The sequence below is a fragment of the Canis lupus genome, chromosome X (assembly GCF_003254725.2).
Source record: "Canis lupus dingo isolate Sandy chromosome X, ASM325472v2, whole genome shotgun sequence".
Taxonomy (NCBI): Eukaryota; Metazoa; Chordata; class Mammalia; order Carnivora; family Canidae; genus Canis; species Canis lupus.
In genome coordinates, this window is record NC_064281.1 from 83,613,896 (window position 1) to 83,628,296 (window position 14,401).

The 14,401-nt window shown below is 39.6% G+C and overlaps 1 protein-coding gene across 14 annotated transcripts in view; it reads left to right on the top strand.

Annotated features, from left to right (window-relative positions):
* Positions 1 to 14,401, top strand: part of TMEM164 (transmembrane protein 164) — a 198,794-nt gene that overhangs the window by 96,320 nt on the left and 88,073 nt on the right. For 13 of the 14 annotated variants that reach the window (XM_025431456.3, XM_049107249.1, XM_049107246.1 and 10 more), the window contains one exon: positions 5,817 to 5,866. Coding sequence is in view for 10 of the 14 variants with exons in the window: in XM_049107249.1 (XP_048963206.1) it covers positions 5,817 to 5,866 (50 nt within the window). In the remaining 4 variants the exon portion in view is untranslated. Of the gene's footprint in view, positions 1 to 1,321; positions 1,388 to 5,816; positions 5,867 to 14,401 lie in introns of all 14 variants that reach the window. The other variant, XM_025431455.3, reaches the window with a different exon arrangement.

Below are 14,401 nucleotides of genomic sequence, written 5' to 3' on the forward strand. Positions count from 1 at the left end.
CTTGCCTGCAATGCTAAGGAGCTTGGGCTTTTTATGTAGATCCTGGCAAGTCTTGAAGGATTTTAAGTGGCAGATCAGAACAGTGTTTTAGGTAGATCTTTCTTCCAGTAGTGTACCTGGAGGTGTGAGACCAGTGAAGAGATTATCTCAGTGGTCCAGGGAGAGAGGATTCAGGTCCCAGGATATGATTGTTAGTGAATTGAGCCGAGGACAGTCTTTGGGCAGCCCATGGAATGGATCTTCTCTATGGTTGGTAATGGTTATAAGCACTCAAGAATCCCCAGATGGCTGTGTACCATCATAGGAGGTAGGACCAGGAGACTTAGAGCCAGAGGGCTGGGCATGCATGAGAAGATTGTGTACCAGGCCAAATACCACTCCCCTGGTCCTCTCTCATGGTTTCCCCTTTCACTTAGTTTTCCCACTCACTTCACTGATTTACCTGGCCAGTCCCTCATTTAGGATGGTCTTTGCGACTGGCCCTTCTTGCCAATTACATTGCCAGAGTACTGACACTTCCTCTTGTGAACAAAAATTAATCTTCCTTGGGTGTTATGAAAATTAATCTTCCTTAGGTGTTATGAAAATGGGGAGTTTATCAGATCTAATGTTGGGATGAAGCAGTTAATGGGAGGCTGGATCATGATGCCAGTGAACTTGGAGCTGATATAACTGTAGGAACAGGAACTAGGATGAGTGATGTTGGAGAGGTTGGTTGCGTGGGGAACCAGAGCAGTTCCGAGGTCGAGGATGAACTGGGACAGCTGCCTAGATTGTGTGCTTTGGAAAGAGCTGAATTTACAGATTTCCAGTGTTAAAGAACAAAATTCAACAGAGTAAATTTGAAGATCTAACTGGCTTTATTAAGAGATTCTTCAATCAGGCAGCAATCCCACCTAGCAAGGGGAGAGGAATTGTACAAAAATGGTTGGTTTTTATAGGAAGTAGAAGGGGAAGGGGCAAGGAAGTTATCAACAAAGGAAAAGAAAAAGAAAAAGGATTGTTTGGAGCAAGGTCACTTTCCCTTCTGGGGGAAGGGCGGAGGGTCTTATTAGGTAGATTACATAATCTTCCTTTGGGCAAAGGAGGACTTCCTTGGTGCTGATCAGAAAATTCCAGATTGACTGGCTTAAAATTCTATTGGGGGAGCTGAAACGGCAATTAAGTCTTGGTTTGTTATCTTTGGGGTGAGTGACTCCACCTCAGGCCTGTGGCTTTCTTTTTAACAGTGGGAAGGAGAACCTTGGAGTAGTATAGGGAGCTTTCCTGGGGAGTCTAAGGGGGTATGGTTTGAAACAGAACCTGTGCATTTTTTTTCCAGAAAAAGACCTCCATTTTTTAAGGATCCAAGGAGTATAAAATCCTCGCAGACCTGGTTCTGAATGAGGTGGGTTGGAGCCAAGATGAGCACAACTTCAGGGAAAGCGAGACTGTGCAGCCCATCTGTGTAAATATCATTTGCTGCCCAGTTAGGTTGTGTTTGGAGAAGCCTCACCTTGTAGTGACTGGATCGTGTGAACTGTGTGGTAGTACAGGTGTGAGGCCATTAGGGTGACTCTCTGTGTGCTGCTGGGTCAAGGGGCAGAGCTAGAGGCTAAAGAAGAGAAGCCACTATGAGGTGTGGACTGTGTCAGGTGTGAGGTAGACAGTGTTGTACTGGAAGTTAGGGAATCCTACCTTTTCCATTAGGTGCCTTCATCTGCAAAATAATAACAAAGCCCTGCCCAGCTACTAGATGACAGGAAAGTAGAAGTGCCTTGTAGCACACTGCTGCTCCCACCTATCCTTGCCCTTTGCTTCAGGTGTTAAACTGAAGATTTCAGCAGGAGTACAAAAGGGCCAACTTGGTGCTGGGATATGCTCAGATTCATTCCCCTCTTCCTACTGTCCTTGTTTGCACTTCCAAATGTCCTTTCTTTCCACTCCATTTGCAACTGGATGGATAGTTAAGCTTTCCATCTGCTGGTCTAAGACACATTACCAAACTTTGGAGGCAGATGGCAGCCCAGCAAAGAAGAAAGCAGGGATATTCAGGCCAAGGCTGGGGGCCATCGGGCTTCTGAATTAAAACATTACTTTCACATGGTGAAATAATTTCACGTGGCTCCTCTGGTTAATGGTGATTATGGATGTGGCTCCAGCGTGCTAGGGCAGAGAGGTTCAAAGTCCTCAATCTTTGAAGTTGCTGAGGGAAGCCATGAGTTTACTGGACATGGAACAGGATGAATTTGGGGTCCTTCTTCTGATCTACTGATTTGGTATGTCTACATGGATCTGATCTAAAGGTTGCTCAAAGAAGATGATCTCTATCTTGGTGATGGGAATAGACAGGCTAGATGAGAAAGGCCAAAGTGCTGGTCAGAGTGACTTGGCCACATGAAATTGTTGGCAAACTCACTTAGGGTCAAAACTAGATTGATTAGCTGTGTCAAAAGACATTAGTGCCATCATTGGGTTGGGGCTGGAGGCTTCGCTACTTTAGGAGGTTTCTGGGCTTTTGCCATAAGGCTGTCATGAATCAGAGCCAGCCATATGGAGCAGTTTTCGGGAAATCTGTCTGCCCCAAGAATCTGCTCACCTCTTTTTGGCTGTGGGAAAAGTTGAAAGTTAACCGTGGGACCCAGTGTTGTATTTTTGCTTCTCTGTTTAGCACGTTAGCATGAAATGTGTTGGCTATTCCAGAATCTCAGGAAGGTGGCCGTCATGGCTCTTAGGTAACTCCAGAAGTATTGAGGACTTTCTGAGGTGGTTGGGGGCCCCTGTCTGTTCTCTGTATACCGTAGCTTGTGGGCCTGATGCTGGGTAACTGTGTGCAACCTCCAACTTGGTTCCTTGCTTAAGGTAAGTACCTTTTCCTGCTGGGTCAGCAGTATAGAATACCAGCTTTCTTTCTTTCTTGTACTGCTCCTGAGGGGTGGGGTAGGGAGTTGGGGATACATTAATGTTTGGATAATTTGAGATTCCAATTTGACAGTCCTTATCCCAAACCATTCAGGTCAGATATATTTCAGGAGTTGGAAAGTTTGGGATTTCAGAAAGGTAATACAGGCAGGGGTGGCTGTTTGGCTAAATCAGTAGAGCCCTCGACTCTCAATCTTGGGGTTATGAATTCAAGCCCTACATTGTGTGTAGAGCTTACTTAAACAAAAATCAGGAAGGCAATACAGTGAACCAGAAGTATTTTATATATACTCCTGATGGGGCCTGGGGTCACACTCCATAATCAAAAGATTATTATTTTTTTTAAGATTTTATTTTCGGGAGAGAGAGAGATTGAGAAAGAGAGTATGAGCAGGGGTAGGGGCAGGGGGAGAGGGAGATAGCTGAGTGAGGAGCCTGACACGGCGCTATCTCACAACCCTGAGATCATGACCTGAGCCCAAATCAAGAGTTAGAGCTCAACCAATGAGCCACCCAGGTGCCCCCAGAAGATATTATTTTTATGGATGCTATATGAATACTCAGCATAAATGGAATACAGAAGTACATAAACAGTCTCAGCTCAAGTCATACTTGCTACCAAATTGGCTTTGAAAAAAAATCCAACTTTCAGTTTTTAGAGCTTTATCGATTTGGTGATTGCCAATAAAGGATTATGGACCTGTAATTGTCATTGGTTTTGCATTTTTAATCAAATTGTTCCACAGGGGTAAAGGCTCATTCTTGGTGGATATTTCCTTGGCTGGGTTCTCTGATCAGGTATTTTGCGGGTAATGGACTCCTGGCCGCATTCTTTTCAAGACTCTTTCTCTTTTCCATTCCTCTTTCTCTTCTTGGTAGGGATTCAAGCAGGTGGCTTTCTTTGTAGTGATTCTCCTTATAGTATTCTTTATTTCTAAATGTAGATTTCAAGAGAACCAAAGAGCCAATTAGTAAAGAATATACACATGACAAAGCCAAACAAGTTTGTAATGCAGATAACCTATTTTAATAAGTGCTCACAACAAGATAAGGACACATATCAATGACTTTGTAAACTACACCATTAAATTACTGTAAAGGAAGGAACTCTACAAAACATGAGTTTCATTCTTTCATTAATACTTAGACCTGCTGACTGTCTCTGTAATAGTCTAGGCCAAGGTCACACATCATACCTAGCTGCTGGAAGTGGTTGAATCTTCTGGGGCATTTTGTTAGATATGCAGATTCCTGGAGTCCCAGACTTTTGGAGTCAGCATTCCTAATGGAGGAGCCCAGGAATTTGCATGTTCAACCAAGTGCTCTTCAGGGATTTCTTTGTGTCTCTTGAGAACCAGTGCTTTGATGAAGGTTATACTACAGATTCAGTTTTTCTATAACCTAGGTCTAGGTCAAACAAAGTAGCATAGAACTGATTTGTGTCTTAGAAGGATGAAGTTCTTGTTGTTTGGTTTGCCTCAGGGAGGAGAATGGAAGAGTAGAACTACCTGGTCATAGTTAGAAATAAGCTAATTAAACGTGGAGGAAGAAAAATATTTTTCCCTCTACCAATCTAGGTTCCTGGCTGAGACCTTCACCCATTCCCCGCACCGCCCCCCCCAAAGTAATAGAAGACTGATTAACAGGAGAAAAACAAATGGAAGTTTAACAGCATGTATACCTGGTGCATACCTGGGAAAGACCCAGGAAAATTGAGTAACTCCCTGAAATGGCCCAAGCCACCACTCAAATACCATCTGTAGCTTAGAAACAAAAGGAAGATGTTGGGTGGTAGGGGTTGTGTAGGGCCCAAGGCCAGTTATGAGAGGGGACCAGGAAAAGCATGGTAATTAAGGGTGGGGTCATTATACAGGCTGAGGTCAGTGTGTTCTCCCTTGATAAGAGCTTCTAGAGTTTGAGTCATCTTTCTTTTCCTGGTACAGAGGGAGAACCATTCTTACAAATGGAGATTTCCCTTATGAATATAAACATCACCCACAAAAGGGTAATCTCTACTCACTTTTCAGTGCTTTTCCTATGTCAACTGTTTCTTAAAAAAATAGTCTAAAACAATCCTTATGCCAAAAAGATACATTTCAGAGTGGCAAATTCTGTTCCCCTTCAAAATCAAAGAGAGGTTTGGAGCCTGGGAGTGGCAATATTGGTAGGGTTGCCAGATAGAACATAGGAGGCCCAGTTAAATTTGAATTTCAGATAAACAATGAATAATGTTTTTATATAAGTATATCCTAAATATTGCATGGAACATACTTACACAAAAACATTATTCATTGTTTATCTGAAATTCAAATTTAACTGGGCCTCCTGTGTTTTTATTTGCTAAATCTGGCAGTGCTGGGTATTGATTAACCCACCTTCCCCTGTGGGAGGCAAACCAGATGGCATTTGTGTGCTTTGTCCCATTTATGGAATATATTTTTGTTTGTCTTGGGTTAAAAGCTTTTTGAGGCTGGCTACTATATCATACTGACGTGGAAGTGTTGAAAATTGAATCTTCTTCTAGAGGTTAAGAGGAAGTATTCTAGGAGAAAAAGGGCCTAAGAAAGGCTTTTCCCATCTTGCCACCAAACACTTCCCTCACTCACTATTTACCTCTCTCTCTCTCTCTCTCTCTCTCCTCTCTCTTTTCCCTCTCTCTCTCACACACACACACACACAAACACACACACACACAGATATGTCCATGCACCTAGACTCCTGTGCAAATAGAAACATGTTTGGAAAACCTCCTGATTGCCTTTTTAAGTTTTTGTATTGCATTTTTTGGGGGGTGTTAGAGTTGGTTATTTATTGTTACTGTTATCATTTTGCTTTTGTTATTGAAGTAACATTGTCTAGCTAACAATGGCCAGCATTTCTCCTAATAACCATACTTAATTCTTTTTTAATTGCAGATCTTTCTCCTGGCCTGCCCTCCATGTCCTAGAGCTATCGTCGTCTTCAAGTAAGGGAAAATTGGTTTTTGCTCTGTTACCATTGCTATTGAGAATGTTCTGTTTGATAACAAAGGCGAATGAGCCCATTGATGTGAACATCTTGTGCCTACACCACTTTGTCTCTGGAATTCCCAAGGAACAAAAGCCTATGCAGCCCAGTGAAACATGGGAATACTGTATGCAGTGAAACATGGGAATACTGTATGCAGAGTTTGGACTTTTGTCAAGCCCTGACAGGTCGTTTTTTTAGCAAGCGATTGTGATGGTGGTTTATGGCTAAGTCCTGCTCCCTTGGAAGGTTTCTGGCTTCCTGCACTTTCTCTTGAGAGCATGTGGGGGCCTCTCAAGAATCTTTACATTGTGGTCCAGCTGCAACACCCACCCCCCCTGCCCGCCCGCCCCAGGATATGGTTCTTTACTTTGAAGACCTTTGTTCTTCTGTTGCTGTGTTTTTTTCCCCTTCAAGTGCAAATTAAAGTGAGGGGAAGAAAATAACACCTTTACAAGTTCCGACTTTCTTAAAAATAGCAAGCATCAAATTCATTAAAGTGTACTGCAGGCAAATTGTGTTTATCTGAAGGCATATGTCCTTAAATGAAATTCTCAAGGGTCCCAGAACCCTCCTTTTAGCCATGAGTTGTGACCATCTTGCTAATCAGTCCTTTTATTGGAGTTGCTAATGAGAAGCTAAATTGCCCAAATTAATTTCGCCTCTTTCTCCCTTCCCTGGCCCTCATTTTCGGGCTGTTCCTGAGCAGTGAAGTGGCCACAGGCCAGAAGGAGGAGACAGGAAGTAAGGGGCCCAGCAGATCCTTGAGTAATTGAAGAGTAGTATAAATGGGTTTCTGATTTACTTAAGTCATTAAAGCCTTAGGTACGGGGAAATATACCCCATTTGCTGCTTTGAACAGCTCCTTGGAATAGCCACTTAGTCTCTTGCCTTAGGTGAGTAACTTTCTGCTGGATGAGGGCAAATGGATCCTGATTTCACATATCTTGTACTTGAAAAGCTCCTAAGTGGAAGGCTATTTAACTGTCTCCCTTCCCTTCATTTCCCAAAATGAGCTCTATTTTTCAGCGTAATGTTTTAAAGTAGCATTTATTGGTTTTATTTCATTATTATTAAAGTAACAACTCTCATTATAGAAAATACAGATACACATAAAAAAGAAGATAAACATCAGCCTTAATCTAACACCAAGAAATCATTTTGGTTGCTCCTTTTTCTTTTCTTTTCTTTTCTTTTCTTTTCTTTTCTTTTCTTTTCTTTTCTTTTCTTTTCTTTTTTTTTTTTTTTGAAGAGGCAGAGATCATATTTAGGATTCTTACTGTCTCTTTTCTAAATTTAATTCAATTTGTATATACGTGTAGGTGTATGAAAATACATAAACATGACTGCTAGATTTCTTTCTTTCTTTTTTTTATCCTTGTTTTGTTTGGCTCCTACCTCTGCCTTTCCACACCTGCAGATTACCAAAGCAGTACGTATCCTAACATATTTTTCTCCATGCTCATTAGATATACACACGCATAGGGGTTTTGGAATGTTTTACTGTTGTTCATTGATTGTTTTACAAAAATAGAATCTTATATACACAGTAATACATTTCGCTTTTTCACTCAACAGTACTTCACGAGGACCTATCAAAGTTTATTGGTGCACCTTATTCCTTTACAAAGCTGCAAAGTATTTCATGGATGCACAACTGATTTAGCCATTCTTCTCATTCATTTTTAAGATTTTATTTTTAAATAATGTCTCCACCCAACATGAGGCCCAAACCTATGACCCCGAGATCAAGACTCAAGTGTGCCCCACTGACTGGGCCACCAGGGATCCCTAGCCATTTTTCTATTCATAAATGTTTGTATACATTCTTTCCAGATTTCTGCCACTATGATCAATGCTGAAATCAACATCATTGTGCATATGCCCTTCACATACACACACAGAAATATTTACATATAAATATATTTATATTAATAGATATTTCCATATTGTTATACAAAAATGGGCTATTATGATTCACTTTTCCCTTTTGTATGTATGAGATTATTCTTTTTTTAAGATTTTATTTATTTATTCATGAGAGACACACAGAGAGAGAGGCAGAGGGACAGGCAGAGGGAGAAGCAGGCTCCATGCAGGGAGCCTGACGTGGGACTCAATCCCAGGTCCCCAGGATCACGCCCTGGGCTGAACGCGGGGCTAAACCCCTGAGCCGCCTGGGCTTCCCCTGTATGAGATTATTCTTTTCTTCATATCCACACCAGCATAAGGTTCTATGACTCTTAAAATTTTGACAACTTAATGGATGCATTTCCTTGGCTACTAATGAATTTCAGTATTGTCTCATAATGTTTTATCCAATTAAATTTGCTCTTTGAATTGTCTGTTCATACCATCCACCCATTTCTTATGGGTTGCTTAGATTTTTTTTTAAGACATCTTTGTATATATGCGGTTATTGGCCCTTTATCTATTGACATTATTATAGATATCTTTGCTAAATCTGTATGTGCTGACTTGGCTGACGGTGTATTTTTTTCATATTCAAATATGATTACTTTCTTATAGCTTCTGGATTCCCAATTTTAGTTAAGATGATTTTCTTAAAGATGGGCAACCACTTGTGCTAACATGATATATTACATAATCCCTAATTTTCCCCGTGAACTGAACTACCATTTTTGTCACCTATTAGACTTTTTATATATAAGAATCCATTCATGGATTCTGCATTCTGTTTCATCTTTTTTTTCTCTTTGTGCACTCAAATCATGTTGATTTGATTACACTAGATTAAAAATTTTTTCTTGGCTATTCATTGGCATTTTTTTCATACATGTCAATTGGAAGATCACTTTTATTTAACCCTCCCCACCAGCCCTGTTTGAATTCTAATTAGAATTGCATTAAATGTATATTTCAATTCTCTGAGAATTGATGTTTTAAAGTTATGTAGCTCTTTTAATCTAAGAAATGGTATTTTTTCCATCTGTTCAGATCCCATTTTATGCCTTTCTTGATACATTTATTCCTAAAGAAATAATAGCTTTTCTGTCCATTATGAATTGAATATCGTTCGCTTTTCCATTCCTAAGTGTTTCTTGTTAGAATAGAAAAAAGTTATTGATTTTAACAGTAGTCCTCATATCTATCCATCTTACCAGATTCTCTTATTAATTTTGGAAAATGTTACTTTCATTTTATTGCGTCTTTCTGATCTACAAGTTATTTTCTTCAGTTTTACTTTTGCTTGAAACCCAGAGTTAAATGAAAATGATGGGGGGGGGGGCCGCTGTGTCTAACCGATTTTAAATGGAGATGTTCTCTCTGTTTTTTTTTCCATATTTGCTGTTGGTGTTTGTTAAATAGCATATCACATGTAAATAGTTTCCACATTTACTTAGAGATATTTTCAAACAAAACAATTCCTACATTTTATCAAATTGCTTTTTCATGTCTGTTGAGTATGGCTTCTTCTTTTTCTTTTTTTGTCTGTTAAACTTTTTAACAGAGTGAGTTATGTTGATAAATTTTCTAGTGTCCAGCTACTCTTACATACTGATGTGAGTCCTGCTGGTCATGGTATATTATTTTGATACATTGCTGGATTCCATTGGTCAGTCCTTTATTTAGAATCCTTGCCTCAGAATTTATAGGTGAGATGGAGTCATTTTTTTTAGGATTCCTTTCATCAGGTATAAGGATTAAAATTGAATTGTACAGCACTTCTCTTTCTCTGGCCTGTTATAATTTAGTTACCCTTAGAAGTTTTGTGTTGTTGTTTTTTTTTTTTTACTTTTTTAATAATTATTTTTCCTTCCATTTCTTTTGTTGTTGTTTTAGAAATTATGTGTTTTTTTTTTAAACGTCAGGTAAAACCCAGCAGTGAGGCCCATCTGGTCCTAGTGCCTTTTACAGTTGCTACCTCTCAATCACCTTTCCAGTGTCTTATCTGATAATTCATTTTCCAGATCTTTTGGGTCAATTTTGGTCATTTGTCTTTTACAGGGAAGTAACCCATTTCTTCTGAGTTTTCAAATTTGTTGTCATGAATTCAGTGGAGCACGTAATATAGCCTCTTGTTTTATCATTTGGAAAACTGTCTCCTCATTTGTAGTCATGCCTTTGTTCTTGGTTTAATCTTGTCCATTTTTGTGTTTCCATTGTTTATAGTCTAGTCAGATTAGGAAGAATCTATATTTGGGCATAGTTATAGATGGTAAATTGTTATACATGGTAAAAAGATGTGTATATGTTCAGTTACTTTTTGACTTCTTTAGCCATCATTTTCTATTCTACTTTATTTACTTAATACCATGTTCCCTCCCCCATTTTATTACAAACTCATCACATCATTTTAAAATTAAACTTTCTGGGACACCTGGGTGGCTCAGCAGTTGAGCATCTGCCTTCAGCCCAGGGCGTGATCCTGGAGACCCAGGATTGAGTCCCACATCGGGCTCCCTGCATGGAGCCTGCTTCTCCCTCTGCCTATGTCTCTGCCTGCCTCTCTCTCTGTGTCTCTCATAAATAAGTAAATAAAATCTTTAAAAAAATAATAAAATTAAACTTTCTATATTTTGCGATAATTAATATGAATATCATATCTGAGTACAGATGCAGTTGTAAGAAGAATACAGAGAGACCCTATGTACCCTTCATCTAGATTCCTCCACTAGTGATCTCTTGCAAAACTGTAGTACAATGTGACAACCAAGATATTGACGTTGGTATTGTCCTGATATAAACAGTTCCATCACCATGGGGGTCTTCCCTGTTGCCCTTTTATTTTTTTTAATTTTTAAAAAGATTTATTTATTTATTTATTTATTTATTTATTTTAAAAGATTTTATTTATTCATGAGAGACAGAGATAGAGAGAGAGGCAGAGACACAGAGGAGAAGCAGGCTCTATGCAGGAAGCCTGACGTGGGACTCGATCCCAGGGCTCCAGGATCATGCCCTAGGCCAAAGGCAGGCACCAAACCTCTGAGCCACCCAGGGATCCCCTATTTATTTATTTTAGAGAGAGAGAGACTGAGCACGAGCAGGAAGGACAGCGGGAGAGGGAGAGAGCATCTCCAGCCAACTCTGTGCTGAGTGTGGAGCCCCACATGGGGCTGGATCTCATGACTCTGAGATCACAACCTGTGCTGAAACCAAGAGTTAGATGCTTAGCCAACTTTCCACCCAGGCACCCCTTCTGTTGCTGTTTTATAGCCACACTCAATACTCTCCTACCTGCATCCTGTCCCTGACCCCTGGTAACTAATCTGTTCTCCATGTCCAAACCTTTGTGATTTCAAGAATGCTATATAAATGAAATTAAGCAGTATGTTACCTTTGGGAGTGGCCTTTTTTTTAAACTTATATTTCCTTGCAGATCCAAGTTTTTATCATACACATAATTTTTCATGGGTGTATACTATTCCACTGTGTGGAACTATGATGTGCAGTGTTAAGTTAAAAATCAGTATTTTAAAAAATGGTTCTTTTTAAAAAGATTTTATTTATTTATTCGTGAGAGAATAGAGAGAGAGAGAGACAGAGACATAAGCAGAGGGAGAACCAGGTTCAATGCAGGGAGTCTGATGTGGGACTGTATTCCCTATGCTGTATTTTTCATCCCTGTGACTTTTTCATTTTATATCTGTGAAATTGTACCTCTTAGTCTCCTTCACCTATATTGTCCATCCCCTTCCCCTCCTCCACTCTGGCAACTGCCAGTTCATTCTCTGCATTTATGAGTCTGTTTCTGAGTTTTTGGGTTGGTTTCTTTGTTTTTTAGATACAAAGTGTGGTCATATGATTTGTCTTTTTTTCTGACTGACCTCACTTAGCATCATACCTCTAGGTCTATCCTCTGAGTTGTTGCACATGGCAAGATTTCATTCTTTTTGATGGCAGAGTAATATTCCATTGTGTGTATATACCATATTTTCTTTTCTTTTTAAAGATTTTATTTATTTATTTATGAGAGACACACAGAGAGAGAGGCAGAGACACAGGCATAGGGAGAAGCAGGCTCCCTGTAGGGAGCCCGATGTGGGACTCATTCTCAGGATTCCAGGATCATGCCCTGGGCCAGAGGCAGATGCTAAACTGCTGAGCCGTCCAGGGGTCCTATATACCATATTTTCTCTATCCATTCTTCTATTGGTGGATCACAGGCTCTTGATACATAAGACACCATTTTGCAAACCTAAGGGAGTAGGAGGAGGGCCTTGTTATAGTGTAGCCAGGCTTCCCACACCCATCTTACTGATGGCTTCTCATTTTCCCTCTCCTTGCAATTTTCCTGTTTTCTTCCCTTCGAATTTCATTACTTAAAATTCCAAACTTATGCATATTATGCCTGTTACTCATTAAATATTTTAACCTGTGAATTGTCACTTCATGTTCTCTGCCTAGCTATGACATAGGGGTATTTTTCTTCTCATTGATCTGCATGAATCATCCATATATAGAGTATTAATCCTTTATCACCTTTGCAGGAAGTGTTTTCTCCATACTATATTCTAACTTGATGATGCTTTTGATATACAGTTGACATTTTTATTGGACACATTGTTTGGTTCCCAAACTGCCTTCAGACCGTGGTAATTTCTTCTAGTGTTTTTATGCCTGAAACTTTTTTTCCCCTTCAGACGTCAGATAGACAATCTGATTTTTTTGGATTTTTTCATTTAATTTTAGAGTGAGAAAGAGAGAGAAGGAGCCAAGGGGAGGAGCAGAGGGAGAGGGAGAGAGAGATCCCAAGCAGACTTTGTGCTGAGCATGGAGCCTACATTGGCCTTGATCTCATGACCCTGAGTTCATGACCTTTGCTGAAGTCAGGAGTCAGACACTTAACTGACTGAGCCACCCAGGCACCCCGACAATCCGTTTTTTTAATTGCTTTAAAAAATATATTTAGCTGTCAGTTCATCTAAATTTCATTTTGTAAATGGTATTAGGGATATAATTTATTTTTCCTTGTATTGTCATTTTTTTGGAGCACTGTTCATTAAATGACCATTCTCTATGATTATTGCTGTTGTGTACTTACATTCTTATGTATGCTAGGATTTATTTTGGGGGCTTATTGTACTACTCCATTAATGTCTCTGTTGGATCCTTCACCAGTTTCGTACTCTCATATTTGCAACAGCTAGCAGGACAGACTTCTCTTTGCCACTGTTTGTAGCCTGTTACTCTACCCATGCTTTTTTCTTAGCTAGTCTGAACCATTTTTTCCTTCCAGATGAACTTAGAATATTTTTGTCAGATTCTATTAGTTTTGATGGGAATGACTTTCAATCTAAAATGTTATTAACATCATTATAATAGAATCTGTACATATGGGAAAAGATGTGGTTTGTTTCTAATGTATAGAAGTTTTCTTTCACTTTCTTGAAGAGTGTGTGCATGCTTGTGTGCATCCTACATATTTCTCATCAGAGTCATTCCTGGACAGTTTGTAGTCTATGGTCGAATTTATTTACCATATTTTCAAAGTTGTTATTACTGGTACATAGGAAAGATTTGGATTATACATGTTTATTTTTGGCCATCAAGACTATTTTAATAGTTTTTCAGTTGCTTCACTTGGATTATTTTGGAAATTAATGGCATCGACACTCATATGGTAACATATCTCCTTATAAAGAGCAAGACTCCCCCCTTCCCCCCAATTCCCGCATTTCAAGCCTGGTTGTATTGGTTAGAAGTTCTAGGACAATATTAAATAATAGTGGTACTGGCAGGGATTGTTGCCCTGCTTCTGATTTTAATGAGAATGTTTCTAGTGTTTCACTGTTGATTCTGATGTTGTTGGTTTAGATTAAATGTCCTTTATAATGTTAAGGAATTCTTTTATTCTTAAATTACCAATTTTTTTAAAAATCAGGAATGGTTGTTGATTATAGATAATTTAGTTAATTTTTTTTAAAGATTTTATTTACTTATTCATGAGAGACACACAGAGAGAGGCAGAGACACAGGCAGAGGGAGAAGCAGGCTCCATGCAGGGAGCTCGATGCGGGACTCAATCTCGGGTCTCTAGGATCACGCCCTGGGCCGGAGGCGGCACCAAACCGTGGGGCCACTGGGGCTGCCCATAGCTAATGGTTTTTAAGAATCTTTTGAGAGGTTCATTTGGGTTTTCTCCTTTGACCTCCTCATTTGGCAGGTTCAATGAATAGATTTCCTAACAACAACCTTTGTTGGATTTCTAAGGTCAGCTTTCCTTTTCCTCTGCATGCTTGGGAGAGATTCAGAATTGGCTCCCATACTATGAATTTGATTGATTTTGCTCTTTGCCATCTCCAATGTGATATTTATTTCTACTTCTACCATCTTAATTTCTAATTCTCCCTTGCTTTGCTATGTTCTCTTTTCTCCCCCGTTTGTTGTCTTTCCTTCTTAATATTTTTAAAAGTAATCTCTGTGTCCAGTGTGGGGCTCGAACTCACCACCATGAGATCAGGAGTTGCATGCATCACCAACTGAGCCAGCTAGGCACCCTTCCTTCTTGATATGCTTTATTCTGTTG